Here is an 18,288-nt window from a genome sequence, read left to right on the forward strand (position 1 = left end):
TTGTAGACTGAGAAGTTTTTCAGCTCCCATTACCCGACTTGCAAGCAAAAATTCAGACGCGTGTTTACATTCAGTTTTTACAAGCTTTGGATTTTTCCTTCTTTCTTCAGAAGTTGCTGTAGAATAAGCATGGTGTAGTCATACTTACATCTTTCTGAGAGGAGAAATAGTGAAGGTGTTTCCACAGGATGAAGTCCTTCATTAAAGGATACCATCTTCTATTACTTTTTCAGATATTAGGTTGACACAAAAACTCAACCAAGTTGTAAGAAAATAATTCTATCTTGCCAATTAATCTAATTTCTTTTCATTTTCTTTACTCAATATGCAAACATTTATATAAGTAATTGTATTTATTTTAATTATTTGTTTTTGGGATGTTTGACAAGGCTTAACATTTTATTACCAATCCCCAAATGTCCTTAAGCAGGTGGTGGTGTTGCCCTGCCTCTCACCTCCTTGGACTATTAAAGTTAATGTGGGAAGATACTCTCACAGGATTATTAGGGAAGGTGTTGAGTATTTTGATTCAGCGATGATGAAGGAATAATGTTAGCTGACCAAAGAAGAACTATGAAAGAAACACAGAGGTCTTAGTGCTCATATAGAGTGCTACCCTAATATATACTTCTAAGTGGCACAGTATTTGTAGGGTGCTGCAGAAGAAGCTTTTGTCATATTGCCGTAGATAGTGCACACTGGCTTTATGAAAGGAAAACCACTCTTAACCAGTTCGTTGGAATTCCTTGTAGGATTAACGTGTGATGTGGATAAAAGAGAGCCTATTGATATTCTGTACTTGGGTTCCAGAAGGCATTTCACAAACAGCCACATAAAAGATTATTGTGCAGACTGATGCTTGTGCTGCAAGTGTAGCATGGAATGAAAAAAAGGAGATGGAAAAAAAGAAAATGGAGAGCATACATAAATGATAAGTAGGATATGATATGTAGGGTTCCGAATGGATCTGTGTTAAGCCCTCAATCTCTTAAAATTTATAACAATGACTTGAATGAGGGGATCAAGGGGAATGGTGGTGTTACTTGCAAATGACAATGTAGGAAAGTATTTTGTGAAAAGAACAGAAGGACTATACAAACAAATTTGTTAGGTTGAATGAGTGGGCAAAAATCTTGCAGTTGGAGTAAAATGTGGGAAAATGTGAAGTTGTTTGTTTTGGCAGGAAAAACATACAAAGCAAGATATTACTTTAATAAAGAACCACTGCATAAATCCAAGGTGCAGTGGGATCTGGGAGTTTTTGAGTATGTGAATTACAAAAAAATTAATATTCAGCTGCAGCCATCATTAGTAAGGCTAAAAGAAAGCTCACCTTTATTACAAGAGGAATTGAATATAAAAGTAAAGATGTTGTGCTTCAACTTTGGTGAGAATACATCTTGAATACTGTGTTCAGTTTTGGCTTCTTTATTTAACAACGGATGTAAATATGTTAAAAGCAGTTTAGAGGAGGTTTACTAGTTAACGCTTTGAATGAACAGGTTGTCTTTGGAGGAAAGATTGGACTGGGTGAGCTGGTCTTTACTGGAGTTTACATGAGCAAGAACGATTTAATTGAGGACCATGGGATTCTGAATGGTCTTTACAAGATGAACATGGAAAGGATGTAGGTAAATCCAGAACCAGGAGGCAATATTTTAAAATCGGGGATTACCCTCTTAAGACAGAGATGAAGAAGAATCTTTTTTTATCAGAGCGATGTGCAACTCTCGACCTCTGCCTCAGAATATGATGGTGGCAGTGTCATTGAATATTTTTAACGTGGCGATAGATTTTTGTTAAGCAGTGGAATTTGAGAATAGATGGGAATACGGAATTCAAAACAAAAGCATATCAGCCATGATCTTATTGAATGGTAAAATAGGCTTGAAGGACACTAGACCAACTTATGTTCCGATACATATGTTCACTGAAGCCATTATGCAGTGCTGGAGTGAGTGGATACTTATGTCAGTTAATGGGTTCCAAACAGCCAGGTTGCTTTGTTAGCATAGTGTTCAGTTTGTTAAGTTTAGTTGCAGCTGCAGTTGTTCACTCAAGTGGAAAGTATTCCATCACACTCTTGACTTGTCCCTGTAGTTGGTGAGTTCCTTACTAGTAAATATTCAGCTTCTATCCTACTTGTACCCATAGGATTTACTTGGCTGATCCAAGTTTAATTTCTGTCAGTTGTGATCCCTAGGAAATTCATGATCAGGACTTAGCAATTGCAGTGTTATGTAATGTCAAAATATGTTATTAGGCTCTTTTGGTGTGGATGATCTGTTCATGTTTCTTGTCATTTATCGTTCTAAGACTGAATGTTATCTCAGTCACATTGCAATCTGAGGAATTCCAAATGGAACTCAAGATTACAATGGTCAGTGAACATTCTCATATTACCTTGAAGGGCAGGTTATTAATGAAGCAGTTGAAGATGATTGAGCCTTGGATGCTGCCTTGGGCAACTTCCCTGGGCCTGAAATGATTCACCATCAACAACAACAACCATCTCCCTTCATATCAGGTATGACTTCAGAGATGTTCCCAGTCCTCCTTAATGTCAGTCTTACTGTGGCTCCTTATTGCCACACTGTATTAAACCTTTCACTGCTGTCACGAATTGTCACTGTCACCCCTAGAATGAGTTGTTAGTGTTAGATAGGGCACAACATTTTTAAATTTTTTTTCCCCCAAAAATTATAAAACCACTGTCCCCTGAACTTGCATAAATGTATAATGGAACATGATAGACCAGGGAAGATATTTCCTAGAGTCATAGAGATGTACACCATGGAAATAGACCCTTCAGTCCAACTTGCCCATGCCAACCAGGTATCCCAGCCCAATCTAGACCCACCTGCCAGCATCAGGCTTATACCCCTCCAAACCCTCATAAACTAAAGTTTACATGTAAACCTGCTCTCATGGTGAATAAAACATTTGACATGAGTTGTAAGATTCAAAATTTTTCTAAATGTTTGTATTTTAGCTAGCATTTAACTAACTGTAACATCAAGAATCTGTAGCAAAAAAACAGATCAATGTGAATCGGGGAGAACAACCCACTGGTTGGAATCATACCGAGCACAAAGGAAGATGGTTGTGGTTAGTGAAAGCAAAATACTGCAGGTGCCGGAAAACTGCAACAGAAACATAGTGCTAGAGAAACTCAGCAGGTTTGGCACCATCTGTGAAGAGCGAAACAGTGTGAACGTTTTGAGTCTTAGTAACACTTTTTCAGAACCTCAGAGTTCTAAATAAGAGTCATATCAAATTCTAAATGTTAACTCTCTTTCTCTTCACAGCTAGACCAATTGGTTGTGATTATTAGAGGTTAATTTTCTCAGCTCCAAAAGGAGTTCATCAGGGTAGTGTCCAAGGCCAAACTACCTTCAGTTGCTTCTTCATCAATGACTTTTCTTTCATCCTAAGTAATGGGGATGTGCACTAATGCTTTCACAATGTTCTGCACCATTCACGATTCCTCAGGACATTGAATTCCATGTTCAAATGCAGCAAGACCTAGACAATCTCCATGTTGCCAAATCCTACTATCAATACTGAAGCACTGACCATATCATGGGGATGCCACAAATGGCATCAGTAACAGCCTTAATGCATTTATGAGTGGTCAATTAAGGATTCCCATTCGGTTTACATTGGTTCCTTGGAATTCAATTGCTGGCACGCATTCCTTCCGGTCTCAGGTCCTGCCGGTGTAGTTCCGTGACAATGTCCCAGAACATGCTCAGACTGCGCCAACACCAGTTCTGAGGAAGTGTCACTGGACCTAAAGTGTTAACTCTGATTTCTCTCCTCAGATGCTGCCGGACTTGCTGAGTTTTACCAGCAATTTCTGTTTTTGCACCAACACTCTGCTCATTCGAAGGAACTGGCATAGAGGACAAGAGACTCTGGCCGTTCTATACCTGCTATATATCCTGAGAGCATTTGCAGCTGCGACCTCTTGTGCAGAGGGATTGGTGTCCACTGGTGATTGCTGCTTGTCCTGGGCTTGCTGGTGCATCCTTTTCCATTTCTCAACATCTTTGTTGCCACACAGCAATAGCTGTAGCTGGATCCATCAGTCATGCTTGCAATAACCCTCTGTGGGGAATATCAGAAACAGAACAGATCTTTAATAATGTGAGCAGTTGCTATTCACACATGATAGCATTGTATTCTTCTCTATGCAGTGAGACATAGAGCTCTCCAACAGGTAAGGTGACAGAATGACCTTAGTAAACCTTATTCCAATGAAAATACCACCAGTCATATTGCAAAGGCAGCAATGCATTTAAGAACACATTGCATTATATTTACAGTTCAAGGTGAGAGGAAAACATTTCTGTGTGCCTGTGCAGTCTGTGAGATCTTGCATTAACTTTTTGTTTTGTGGCCCACAGATCCCACTTTTAAGATTGCGTGTGATTGCTTTGGCTTCACCGAGATGGCTATTTTCAGTCTGTAACAACTTATGACATGGTCAAAATTGTGTGTGACCAGCATTTGCTGGTTGCGACACGACATATCTTACACATGCATAGAGAAAGACTTGGAGATAGGGAACTTCGGAAAATAAATATTGAAGTCTTGAAAACAGTCCACATTACAGAAGACAAGGTACTGGAGATCTTAGAGTCATAGAGATATACAGCATGGAAACAGACTCTTCAGTCCAACCCGTCCATGCCGACCAGATATCCCAACCCAATCTAGTCCCACCTGCCAGAACCCGGCCATATCCCTCCAAATCCTTCCTATTCATATACCCATTCAAGTGCCTTTTAAATGTTGCAATGGGACCAGCCTCCACCAATTCCTCTGGCAGCTCATTCCATACACATACAACCCTCTAGGTCCCTTTTATATCTTCCCCTCTCATCTTAAACCTATGCCCTCTAGTTCTGGACTCCCTGACCCCAGGGCAAAGACTTTATCTATTTATCCTATCCATGCCCCTCATAATTTTGTAAACCTCTATAAGGTCACCTGTCAGCCTCCGACACTCCAGCCTGTTCAACCTCTCGCTGTAGCTCAAATCCTCCAACCCTGGCAACATCCTTGTAAATCTTTTGTGAACCCTTTCAAGTTTCACAACATCTTTCCGAAAGGAAGGAGACCAGAATTGCATGCAGTATTCCAACAGTGGCCGAACCAATGTCCTGTACAGCTGCAACATAATCTCCTAACTCCTGTACTCTGTACTCTGACCAATAAAGGAAAGCATACCAAATGCCTTCTTCACTATCCTATCTACCTGCGACTCCACTTTCAAGGAACTGTGAAGCTGCACTCCAAAGTCTCTTTGTTCAGCAACACTGTCTAGGACCTTACCATTAAGTGTATAAGTCCTGCTAAGATTTGCTTTCCCAAAATGCAGCACCTCGCATTTATCTGAATTAAACTCCATCGGCCACTTCTGGGCCCATCGGCCCATCTGATCAAGATCCTGTTATAATCTGAGGTAACCTTCTTCGCTGTCCACTACACCTTCAATTTTGATGTAATCTGCAAACTTACTAACTGTACCTCTTATGTTTGCATCCAAATCATTCATGTAAATGACAAAAAGTAGAGGACTCAGCACCAATCCTTGTGGCACTCCACTGGTCACAGGCTTCTAGTCTGAAAAACAACCCTTAACCACTACCCTCTCTTCTACCTTTGAGCCAGCTCTCTATCCAAATGGCTAGTTCTCCCTTTATTCCATGAGATTAACCTTGCTAACCAGTCTCCCATGGGGAACCTTGTTGAACGCCTTACTGAAGTCCATATAGATTACATCTACCGCTCTGCCCTCATCAATCCTCTTTGTTACTTCCTCAAAAAACTCAATCAAGTTTGCGAGACATGATTTCCCACACACAAAGCCATGTTGACTATCCCTAATCAGTCCTTGCTTTCCAAATACATATTCATCCTATCCCTCAGGATTCCCTCAAACAACTTGCCCACGACTGACGTCAGGCTCACTGGTCTATAGTTCCTTGGCTTGTCCTTACTACCCTTCTTAAAGAGTGGTACCACGTTTGCCAACCTCCAGTCTTCTGGCACCTCACCTGTGACTATAGATGATACAAATATCTCAGCAAGAGGCCCAGCAATCACTTCTCTAGCTTCCCACAGAGTTCTAGGGTACAGCTGATCAGGTCCTGGGGATTTATCCACCTTTAACCATTTCAAGACATCCAGCATTCCTCCTCTACAATATGGACATTTTGCAAGGTGTCACCATCTATTTCGCTACTTTCCATATCTTCTATATCCTTTTCCACAGTAAATACTGATGCAAAATACCATTTAGTATCTCCCCCATCTCCTGCGGCTCCACACAAAGACCGCCTTGCTGATCTTTGAGGGGCCCTATTCTCTCCCTAGTTACCCTTTTGTCCTTAATGTATTTGTAAACACCTTTTGGATTCTCCTTAACTCTATTTGTCAAAGCTATCTCATGTCCCCTTTTTCCCCTCCTGATTTCCCTCTTAAGTATACTCTTACTGCCTTTATACTTTTCTAATGATTTGCTCCATCTATCCTGTCTGTATCTGACATGTGCTTCCTTTATTTTCTTAACCAAACCCTCAATTTCTTTAGTCATCCAGCATTCCCCACACCTACCAGCCTTTCCTTTCATCCTAACAGGAAAATACTTTCTCTGGATTCTTGTTATCTCATTTCTAAAGGCTTCCCATTTTCCAGCCGTCCCTTTACCTGCGAGCATCTGCCCCCAATCAGCTTTTGAAAGTTCTTGCCGAATACCGTCAAAATTGGCCTTTCTCCAATTTAGAACTTCAACTTTTAGATCTGTTCTATCCTTTTCCATCACTATTTTAAATCCAATAGAATTATGGTCGCTGGCCCCAAAGTGCTCCCCCACTGACCCCTCAGTCACCTGCCTTATTTCCCAAGAGTAGGTCAAATTTTGCACCTTCTCTAGTAGGTACATCCACATACTGAATCAGAGAATTGTCTTGTACACACTTAACAAATTCCTCTCCATCTAAACCCTTAACACTGTGGCAGACCCAGTCTATGTTTGGAAAGTTAAAATCTCCTACCATAACCACCCTATTATTCTTACAGATAGCTGAGACCTCCTTACAGTTTGTTTCTCAATTTCCCTCTGACTATTAGGGGGTCTATAGTACAAGCCCAATAAGGTGATCATCCCTTTCTTATTTCTCAGTTCCAACCAAATAACTTCCCTGGATGTATTTCCAGGAATATCCTCCCTCAGCACAGCTGTAATGCTATCCCTTATCAAAAACGCCATCCCCCTCCCCACCCCCGCCTCCCTTTCTGTCCTTCCTGTAGCATTTGTATCCTGGAACATTAAGCTGCCAGTCCTGCCCATCCCTGAGCCATGTCTCTGTAATTGCTATGATATCACAGTCCCATGTTCCTAACCATGCCCTGAGTTCATCTGCCTTCCCTTTTAGGCCCCGTCCATTGAAATAAATGCAGTTTAATTTATTAGTCCAACCTTGTCCCTGCCTGTCCTGACTGTTTGACTCGCTTCTGTTCTCAACTGTACCAAATGATCTGTTTCCTCACTGTCTCCCTGGGTCCCACCTCCCCACCTTACTAGTTTAAATCCTCCCAAGCAGCTCTAGCAAATCTCACTGCCACTATATTATTCCATTTCCAATTTAGGTGCAATCCGTCCTTCTTGTACAGGTCACTTCTACCCCAAAAGAGATTCCAATGATCCAAAATGTGAATCCTTCTCCCATACACCAGCTCTTCAGCCATGCATGCATCTGTTCTATCCTCCTATTCCTATCTTCACTAGCTCGCAGCACCAGGAGTAATCCAGATATTACTATTCTCAAACACCTCCTTTTTAAATTCCTGTCTAACTCTCTGTAATCTCTCTTCAGAATCTCAACCTTTTCCCTTCCTATGTCATTGGTTCCAAAGTGGACAATGACCTCTTGCTGGCCCCTCTCCCCCTTGAGAACATTCTACACCCTCTCTGAGACATCCTTGATCCTGGCACCAGGGAGGCAACAGACCATTCGACTTTTCGCTGCTGGCCACAGAAACATTTGTCTGTACCTCGGACTAGAGAGTCCCCTAACACAAACCCTTGGCCACAGAAATGTCTGTCTGTACCTCGGACTACAGAATCCCCTAACACAATTGATCTATCGGAACCAGACGTACCCCTCGTTGCATTAGAACCCGTCTCAATACCAGAAACGTGGCTGTTAGTGCTACGTTTCCCTGAGAATCTTAAAAAGCAGAAAGATAGATAAATCTCTGGGATCTGAAAGTGTATCCCAGGACATTGTGGGAAGCTAAGAAAGAAATTGCAGGGCACCTACAGAGATATTTGTATCATCTACAGACACGGGTGAGGTGCTGAAAAACTAGAGGGTGGCTTAGGTTTGCCTTTATTGAAGAAAGGCTCCAAGGAAGGTTTGGGAACTGTAGACCAGCGAATTTAACGTCAGTGGTTTATTGTTGTAGGAGATTCTGAGAGACATGACATTATGCATTTGGAGAGGCAGGGTCTGTTTAGGGATAATCAGCATGGCTTTGTGCATAGGAAATTCTGCCTCACAAGTTTGAGTTTTATGAGCATGTTTCCAAGAAGATAGGTTAAGACACAGCGGTAGATATTTTTTATATGGATTTTAGCAAAGCCTTTGATAAGACTCTGCGTGGTAGACTGGTTAGTAAAGTTAGATCACATGCGATTCAGGGAGAGTTTGCCAATTGGAAACAATATTAGCTTGATAGTAGGACACAGGGTGGTGGTGAAGGGTTTTTCATTTTGGAGGCCTAGTACCAGTGGTGTTCCATAGGAATTGGTTTTGGGTCCACTATTGTTTGCTATTTGTATAAATGAGAATATAGTCAGTAAGTTTGCAGATGACACCAAAATTGATTATATAGGAGACTGTGAAGAAGATTACCTATGAGTACAAAGGGATCTTGATTATTTGAGCCAATGGGCCAATTGGCAGATGGAGTTTAATCTAGATAAATACAAGGTGTTGCATTTTAGTAAGTTGAACAAGGGCAGGACTTAGACAGTTAATAGTAGAGCCCTGGGGAATGTTGTTAAACAAAGAGACTTAGGAGTTTGGGTGCATGGTTCCTTAAAAGTTGTGTCACAGACAGGGTTGTAAAGAAAGCTTTTACCACAGTTGTCTTCATTGCTCAAACCATTGAATATAGGAGTTTGGATATAATGTTGAGGTTGTACAGGTTATAGTCCTACAGGTTATAGTCCAACAGGTTTAATTCAAGGTGAGGCTGGATAGTCTGGGACCTTTTTCACTGGAGTATAGAAGGTTGAGGGGTGACCTTTTGGTTGTTTATAAAATCATGAGGAGCATAGATGAGGTGAATATCAAAGGTCTTTTCCTTAGGGTTGGGGAGTTCAAAACGAGACGGTATAATTTTAAGGTAAGAGGAGAAAGATTTAAAAGGGACCTGAGGGGCAAATGTTTCATACAGAGGGTGGTTCATATCTGGAATGAACTACCAGAGGAAATGGTAAATCCACGTACAGTTACAACATTTAAAAGACATCTGGACAGGTACATGAAGAGGAAAGGTTTAGAGGGATATGGGCCAAACGCAGGCAAGTGGGACTAATTTAGTTTGGGAAACCTGGTCGCCAAGGAGTTGGGCTGAAGGGTCAATTTCTGTCCCGTATGGCCCTATAATAACTGTGTATTCTACAAATGCTTGGTTGATGCTGTAGCTCCTTGAAGGGCCTCCCTTTAGTCAGAAGTGGATCCTGTGTTTTGGTTGAGAAATAGAAACTGACTGCGCCCTCTCCAGGTGTAGTTGCTGACATTTTCCATTTGTAAGTTGCATTTAGAATATAAGAGGATTCGGCAATTCAGCCCCTTGAGTCTGCTCTGATTTTCAATACAATCGTGCCTAATGTTATCTCGGCTTTCTCTATAACCTTTCGACCCATTGTTAATTAATCTACCCCTCCTTACATTTACTCAGTGTCCTGGCATTTGCGGCACTCTGGAGAAGTGAATTCCACAGATTCATGACCCTTTAAGAGAAGTAAGTTCTCCTCTTTGAAATCTGTTACTTCCTTAACGTAAAATTATGATCTCTTGATCAGGGTTACCTCACAAAGACAAAATCTGTTCTATGTCTACTTTGACAATCTCCTTTAATTTCTTCTTCACCACAATTAGTGTTTTTTATTCACTCTTGGGGCATGAGTATCACTGGCCGAGCCAGATTTTATTGCCCATTCCGATTTGCTCTTGAGAAGGTGATGGTAAACTTCTTAAACGGCTGCAGTCCTCTTATCCTTCTAAAGTCTTGGGGAATATCGGCGTAAACTGCTCAATCTCTCTTCAGAAGACAACCCCTCATCTCTGAAATCAATGTGGTGAGCATCCTCTGAACTACCTCCAATGCATCTACACCCCTACTGATAGACTGTGTTTTGACTTTCCAAAGTTGTATGCAGTACTCCAGATACTGTCTCACTGATGCCTAGTACAGTTGCAGCAACATTACCCTACTTCTGTACTATTCTTTTCAACATAAACGTCAAAATTCCATTGGCCTTCCTTGTTACTCAATCTACAGTTTTCTACATTTTGTCTCCTGCCCTTTTTGAATAAGTGTATTATATTATTGGGGCGGCATGGTGGCTCAGTGGTTAGCACTGCTGCCTCACAGCATCAGGGTCCCAGGTTCAATTCCAGCCTCGGGCAGAGTGTCTGTGTGGAGTTTGCACATTCTCCCCGTGTCTGTGTGGGTTTCCTCTGGGTGCTCTGGTTTCCTCCCACAATCCAAAGATGTACAGGTCAGGTGAATTGGCCATGTAAAATTGCCCGTAGTGTGAGGTGTATTAGTCAGAGGGAGATGGGTTTGGTTGGGCTGAAGGGCCTGTTTCCACACTGTAGGAGAATCTAATCTAATCTGAAATTAACATTTTTCCAATTCCCTGGAGCCTTTCCAGCATCCAGAAAATTTTGGAATATATCACCAATGGATTCATTCTGTACTAAGTCATAGGATGTAAGCCATCAGGCCCTGAGAACTTAATGTAAACTGAAAGAACAGTGGATGTTGTAGATCAGAAACAAAAGCACAAGTTGCTGGAAAAGCTCAGCAGATCTGGCAGTTAACATTTCGGGTCCAGTGACCCTTGCAGGACTTTCGGATCAGCGGACCTGAAATGTTAACTGATTTCTCTTCACAGATGCTACCAAACCAGCTAAGCCTTTTCAGCAACTATTGTTTTGTAGGCCCTGACAACTTGACTGCCTTCAATCCCCAATGGTTTGCTGTATAATTTTTCCACAGGGATGATTGTTTTAAATTCCTCCTTTTTTATAATCTGCATTGCTTGTTACTATTGAGATAAGACCATAAGACATAGGAGCGGAAGTAAGGCCATTCAGCCCATTGAGTCCACTCTGCCATTCAATCATGGCTGATGGGCATCTCAACTCCACTTACCCGCATTCTCCCCGTAGCCCTTAATTCCTTGTGACATCAAGAATTTATCAATTTCTGCCTTGAAGACATTTAGCGTCCCAGCCTCCACTGCACTCTGTGGCAATGAATTCCACAGGACCACCACTCTCTGGCTGAAGAAATGTCTCCGCATTTCTGTTCTGAATTTACCCCCTCTAATTCTAAGGCCGTGTCCACGGGTCCTAGTCTCCTCGCCTAACTGAAACAATTTCCTAGCGTCCACCCTCTCCAAGCCATGTATTATCTTGTAAGTTTCTATTAGATCTCCCCTCAATCTTCTAAACTCCAATGAATACAATCCCAGGATCCTCAGCAGTTCCTCATATGTTAGACCTACCATTCCAGGGATCATCCATGTGAATCTCCGCTGGACACGCTCCAGTGCCAGTATGTCCTTCCTGAGGTGTGGGGACCAAAACTGGACACAGTACTCCAAATGGGGCCTAACCAGAGCTTTATAAAGTCTCAGTAGCACAACAGTGCTTTTATATTCCAACCCTCCTGAGATAATTGACAACATTGCATTCGCTTTCTTAATCACGGACTCAACCTGCATGTTTACCTTTAGAGAATCCTCAACTAGCACTCCCAGATCCCTCTGTACTTTGGCTTTACGAATTTTCTCACCGTTTAGAAAGTAGTCCATGCTTCTATTCTTTTTTCCAAAGTGCAAAGCCTCGCATTTGCTCACATTGAATTCCATCAGCCATTTCCTGGACCACTCTCCCAAACTGTCTAGATCCTTCTGCAGCCTCCCCACTTCCTCAGTACTACCTACCTGTCCACCTAACTTTGTATCATCGGCAAACTTCGCTAGAATGCCCCCAGTCCCTTCATCCAGATCATTAATATATAATGTGAACAGCTGCGGCCCCAACACTGAACCCTGCTCCCATTCCTAAGGGAATCCTTTACCATGAGACTATTAATTAATCCCATCTCATTGCACAATAGCAAATCTAGAATAACCTGCTCCCTGGTTGATTCCACAATATATTTCTCCTCGAAACAACCTCTAATACATTCAATGAACTCTCCTTCGAGGCTGTCTTTGCTATTTGATTAATCCTATCTATCTACATAGTGAAAGTAACCCATGACTTAGGATTTGCTAGATGGTGGAAGACAACACAAGTCACCATGGGCACTGAGAGTCACAGGCTCAGGCTAGCCTTCAGGTTACCCCTACTGAACCTCCATGTCTTCTCTACTTGGATTGTCCTGGACAGCCCATCACCATTGGTCCTCCACATGTTCCCATCCACCGCATGGAACTATGACTCCCACTCTCATCCTTACCTGTGAGCCCCATCATTGAGTCCCCACACTTTGCTACCATGATCGTAACCCCTGATATTCTCCTCACCCCAACCCTCCAGGAGTGACCATGGTCTACCCCCATTAACTGACTTGATAGCCCTAATTGATGGGTGACCGGTCCCCTGACCACTTTCATTGCAAATCACTGACTGACTATTCACAAATTGTGACTGCTTGCACTGGACCAACTGGAGTGAGACAGATTTTGGGCATGAAAATGTGTTGCTGGAAAAGCGCAGCAGGTCAGGCAACATCCAAGGAGCAGGAGAATCGACGTTTCGGGCATGAGCCCTTCTTCAGGTCATGAGCTCATGCCCGAAACGTCAATTCTCCTGCTCCTTGGATGCTGTCTGACCTGCTGTGCTTTTCCAGCAATACATTTTCAGCTCTAATCTCCAGCATCTGCAGTCCTCACTTTCTCCTAGAAGATTTTGGGCATGTCAGTCATCCATTTAGAACAGGAGAAAGTGAGGTCTGCAGATGCCGGAGATCAGAGCTGAAAATGTGATGCTGGAGATCAGAGCTGAAAATGTGGCTTTCCTGAAGAAGGGCTTATGCCCGAAACGTCGATTCTCCTGTTCCCTGGATGCTGCCTGACCTGCTGCGCTTTTCCAGCAACACATTTTCAGCATCCATTTGGAACAGTCAGGGTAAGACTGTGGATACTGTGAGCAGTCGCTGTCCTTGACTAACTGTGCTGGGACCCCGAACTGACAGCAGCCCTCTTTGTCTTCAAGTGTGAAAAGACAATGCGAGGCAAGATGGTGTGAGCATCCAGGAAGGCGCAAAGTAAGTATACGCTAAAAGAGTGAGCAAGTAGCCATGAGGTGCATCCTGATCCAATCTGAAAGATGGGTGATTGCACTCCAGGACAAAGTGTTCTTGCATCAGCATTCTGATGAGAAGTGCCACTGCCCTCCAAAGCATCAAAATGCAGCTGTGTTCTGTAAGTTAATCAGGGATTTGTTATGATGAAGCAATGAGGCTGGTACGTGGCAGATGACAATGTCCTTGGAGGTGGATGTATGTGGTCACTGCCCACAGGGCATACTCTAAGATGTTTGTGCCACGTGTTGACAATACATGCCCAGAAGAATAAGCAGTGAATAGAGTCACCAGGTACCTGCTCAAATTTCCACGTCCGATGTCTCAGTGATTTATTTCTATCCAGCAGGTCTAAGGACGGAAAGCTGAGGTGAGATTTGGTCATGAATAATGAATGATTGATTATATGTATAAACAGGCTTCTCACTACTCAATAGCAAAAATCTCGCGTCAGTGTCCAGGACTTGTTTAAATAATGTGACATTTTAATCTAAACATCAGGATAGACCTCACTGGACACTCACCCAATTTTACCAAGTTTTTTGCTATATCCCATGTTGTTCAGTGGTTGAGGAGATTCCACCTGGAGAATTCTACATAACTATCTCATTTGTTAGAGAACTGCCCGGTAGACAATGGATTCTCCAATGCTTGGAGGCATTGAGAGTGGGCCAGTAAAAAAGCACATTTTCATGTCAATAAATCAGCAATCAGAGACAAAGATCATTCATTTCCTAAAGGTGAGTGATGTTCTGCCATCACTCGTGTATTCATTTAAGAGCAGCTGATCTATTCACCTGGCACCTTTGGTTTCAATCTTATTTTATTTTATCCACTAATTCCTCAGCTGAAGATTCTTACTCTTTTCCCAGGCCTCTGCCAGTTCATAACCTGTGTTTAATCAATAATTATCGCCCAGTGGGGCATCCAGGTTATAGTGTATTCTCCAGAAGTAAAACTCCTCAATCTGAGGAATGTAACTGTTTTCAACTCATTTGCAAATGCAAGAAAGGTTCTTTGAAACAGACTGCTTTGTTTCAGTGGAGGAAGACTATGTTCCCGCATGCAGGTGCAAATAAGTTGAAGAATCTTTTGCAGGATTTGAGGTTAGGCTATGAAAAATAAAAGAGTTTTATGTCCTCTTTATTTTGCAGGACCACTTCCAGTTGAAAAGCAGCGGAGTAAATGAGTGGTTGAATGAGCATTGCCAGGAGGCATTTGGAGCGTTGGAGGAGAAGAAAATGTTTCCATGAAATTATGAGGTTAGATGAGGGATAGCGTGTTTGTGAACCGAGTGCAGAAGAAAAAGAGTATTTCTTTGAAATTGGAAATGAGGATGCTGGACGTCAAATACAGGAATGTGACTGTCGGGGCAATCTTTGAAAAAATGATTGTCTGGTTGCTCTGTTGAAAATCCAAATGTGACTTAGATCATTAATCTTGGAAAACAAAGACAAAAATTTATGAAATGAAGGTTTATTTAAAATTAACCAGATGTTCCAGTTTTAATTAAAAAGAAATTGTGTGGACCCTGTTTCTGTCACCCTTCTTTACCACTGTTTGAACAACACCAGTCCAGTTGGGATGTAGTACACTTTGTAGAAGGAGTTGATGGCAAATACATTAGAAGTAGCAAAACTGAGCTATGTGGGTGGGAATAATAGAATGTTTTCTTTGGCGAAGGGCTGGAGGCGCCAGGTGAAAAGATCTGGGGTCAGGCAACCTGAACTTGCCAAGAGTGAAAAGAAAAGTGTTGCAACTGTGTCTCAGCAGAGACTGCATCATGAGGTAAGGATTCAAAATGGAACTGGGTTGGGCAGGAATTTGTAACAATCTCTGGGAAGAGAGGTGGATAGTAGAAATAGGAAGGCTTGGGGGTGGTGAAGTTGTGGCTGGTTTGAAGTAGATAGAGTTGCCTGGAAGAGAGCAGTCAGTGGAATTCTAAATAATCGATTGCCCCATTCTGACCATCACCAATGCTGCAGTACCTCTCCTTGCCCTGCACCATCGGACTCGCTTACTCCTGTCCCCTCAGTAGAATTTACTAAGTGGGGAAACAGCTGTTAGTGAGAATTTAAATCTTTGGTGGCTAATTCAACTGCCACAAGAGAACTTGTTTAAACAGCTGCTTCATAATAAGGTTGTTGGGTCCAAAGGGGCATTTAAATGACTCTTGAATGGGCACATGGATGATAGTAAAATGTAGAGTATGTGGGTTAGTTTGATCTTCGAGTAGGATAAAGGGATACATGTGCTGTATTGTTCTATGTTCTAACTATCAGAATTATGTAATTACCTGTCCTGAATAAGTTGCAACTAGGTTAGATGACAGACTTTGCATGCTGTGGCCTTTCAGAGCAACAACATGCAGAGGAATTTGTTCAGAGTGTGTGCTCTGAGCTAAGTATTTAATGATGTGGTCATTGCTGTATGTGGTCATTTAAGTTCATGACATCAGATTTTCATCTCCATTTCTAATATAGATTTGTGACATTCTATTTTGTATGTGAAGATTGATGAATTAGAGTGCTGGATTACCAAATAGGTATTCATTCCTTCAAAATGTCCTATCCTGCATACAAATCTGTTCTTTACTTGATTCTCTATTTTGCTGGAATTGGAATAGTTACGACTTAAAATAATCAGGTGTCTTATTACTTAGGAAATGTAGTCACAATTTCGATGCGGCACCCTCTGTTTGGAGAAACAATAGCCTGGACTTTCTGACAGATGATAATAGTTTCTGAAGTGTAGATAGGAATTGCACGTGGGAATCTTGCAGAATCCCCACCATAGCAGAGTCCAAAGGAATAGCCCAGGAAATTGAAGATTCAGTTGAGTGAATCCCCTGTGCCTGGAACCCTTTGAGAGTATACATCAAAATTCGAGAATTTAGTGTGTTCCACTGCAGTTAACTAAATAGTTATTCAGACTAGGTTATTCTATTAAATATCTAGAATAACTCCTAGTAACTACTCAATTAACCCATCCAACGTACTACAATTCCCCAGTTATGCCTCCCTGAGATCCCTAAAAACTTGCCAGGCCCAGTCCTGATACCTGACCCTCCTCTCCTCAACCCAACATATTATTTCTAGCCCCACTAGCAGACCCGCTATTCATCCCAGGATATGATATGTCATGCCCAGGCTCTTTGCTTGCCACCAGACCTGATGCCACCCACCCACCCTGACCTAACCATACATTCAACTACTTACCTAGCACTCTTGCCACCCTGCACCCCGGCTCTCTGTTCAACTCTCATGCTAACTCCTGGCACCCTAATCCCAGCCTCTATCCATAATGCCCTACCTATCTGCCTTAACCTGCTTCCTGGAGATAGAGCTGTGTGTGCTCTCCATTTACTAATGCAGTCACGTTATCTTATTCTTTTCCTGCTTTCTGCTATCCAGTGGTACCCTACACACCTGGCACTGCAACCCAATCCACCTGGCATCCTGACCAAACACTTAACTGACTACAGTGAAAAACCCAGTGTGATTTGTCTTCCCCTGACTGTTCTATACAATGAGGGACCTGTCAGAGTGGAAGTATGGCTCCATATTTCTGAAGGATCTCTAATCAGAATCTTTGATTTTTGTAAACAAGGCAACCTGTGTGAGATTGCCACACCTTGGAAAATCCTGCCCATCTGTGGAATGCAGATTGTCACTAGATGTGGTGGTATGTGATCCTCAAATGAATTCTTCTGTATAGCAAATCTGTTCATATATTTGAAGAGTACCACTATACAGATAATCAAGTGTTAAAGAAATGTAGTTTCTCTATATAAGTTGCCAGCAAAATAAATTGTCAATATGCAAATGACACTTGAAAGCTGTTTATGTGTTCTGTTTAAAATGTATACATAATAACTTGCTGTGCAAGAAGATATATGCTTCTTTCAGTATGATTAGATAATTTCCATTTGTCAGACTTGCATATAAGAAAATAGTCTATCCAGACTGTAGGGAGTACTTATGTTTTAAGATAAGAATGAAAAGATAGAAGTTTATCTGTTAAGTATAATACTAATGAATTTTCAATTTTGAATCAACTTCACTCTGATCATTAGCAAAATGTGCTACATTAGTTTCACAGTCCAGCACTTTAACATTGCAAAATGCGGTCTTTGTTTTCAATCACATTATTTTTGCTGATGGAAAAGAACATTTGCTTGTGACAGTTACAGCTATTAGCAAAACTGTAGTGCTCTCAAAAAAATAATAGTGTTAAGTTCATGACCTTCCTTATATTACAGACCATTTATGGGCTGGATGGAGATGGAGCTGTGTGTGCTCTCCATTTACTAATGCAGTCACGTCATCTTATTCTTTTCCAGGATTGCACTGTACGTGAACCCTTCCAAATCACAGTTTTAACATTAAAGCGGATAAAAAGCTTCTGTGGAGAGGCAGGAGGAGAATACAAATATTTGTTTGATATTATGTTTGGGAAATTTAATTCACCAGCATGGTAGTAAATTGTGGGTGAGTCCACATGTCTTTGATCTCTCAGTAAGGATGTGATTTGCATACACCTAAATTACAACAAAGAAACAGACTGTATCGTCCAATCACTCTAAATACATTTATCCTCCACATAATCAGGTCTTAAATACGTTTTCATCTGTTTCCACATCCCTATATTCTTCTTTCGTTT

At 41.8% G+C, this 18,288-nt stretch overlaps 1 protein-coding gene across 3 annotated transcripts in view; it reads left to right on the plus strand.

Moving 5' to 3' along the window:
- rngtt (RNA guanylyltransferase and 5'-phosphatase) overlaps window positions 1–17,454 on the plus strand; it is a 419,390-nt gene extending 401,936 nt beyond the window's left edge. For all 3 annotated transcript variants that reach the window (XM_043686797.2, XM_087982269.1, XM_087982267.1), the window contains one exon: window positions 14,781–17,454. In XM_043686797.2, coding sequence (XP_043542732.1) covers window positions 14,781–14,796 — 16 coding nt within the window. In that variant the 3' untranslated portion in view covers window positions 14,797–17,454. The remainder of the gene's footprint in view (window positions 1–14,780) is intronic.
- Window positions 17,455–18,288: the final 834 nt, after the last annotated feature.

The sequence above is a fragment of the Chiloscyllium plagiosum genome, unplaced genomic scaffold (genome assembly GCF_037043375.1).
Source record: "Chiloscyllium plagiosum isolate Xiang-an unplaced genomic scaffold, Cpla_swu_hap1 HiC_scaffold_3, whole genome shotgun sequence".
NCBI lineage: Eukaryota > Metazoa > Chordata > Chondrichthyes > Orectolobiformes > Hemiscylliidae > Chiloscyllium > Chiloscyllium plagiosum.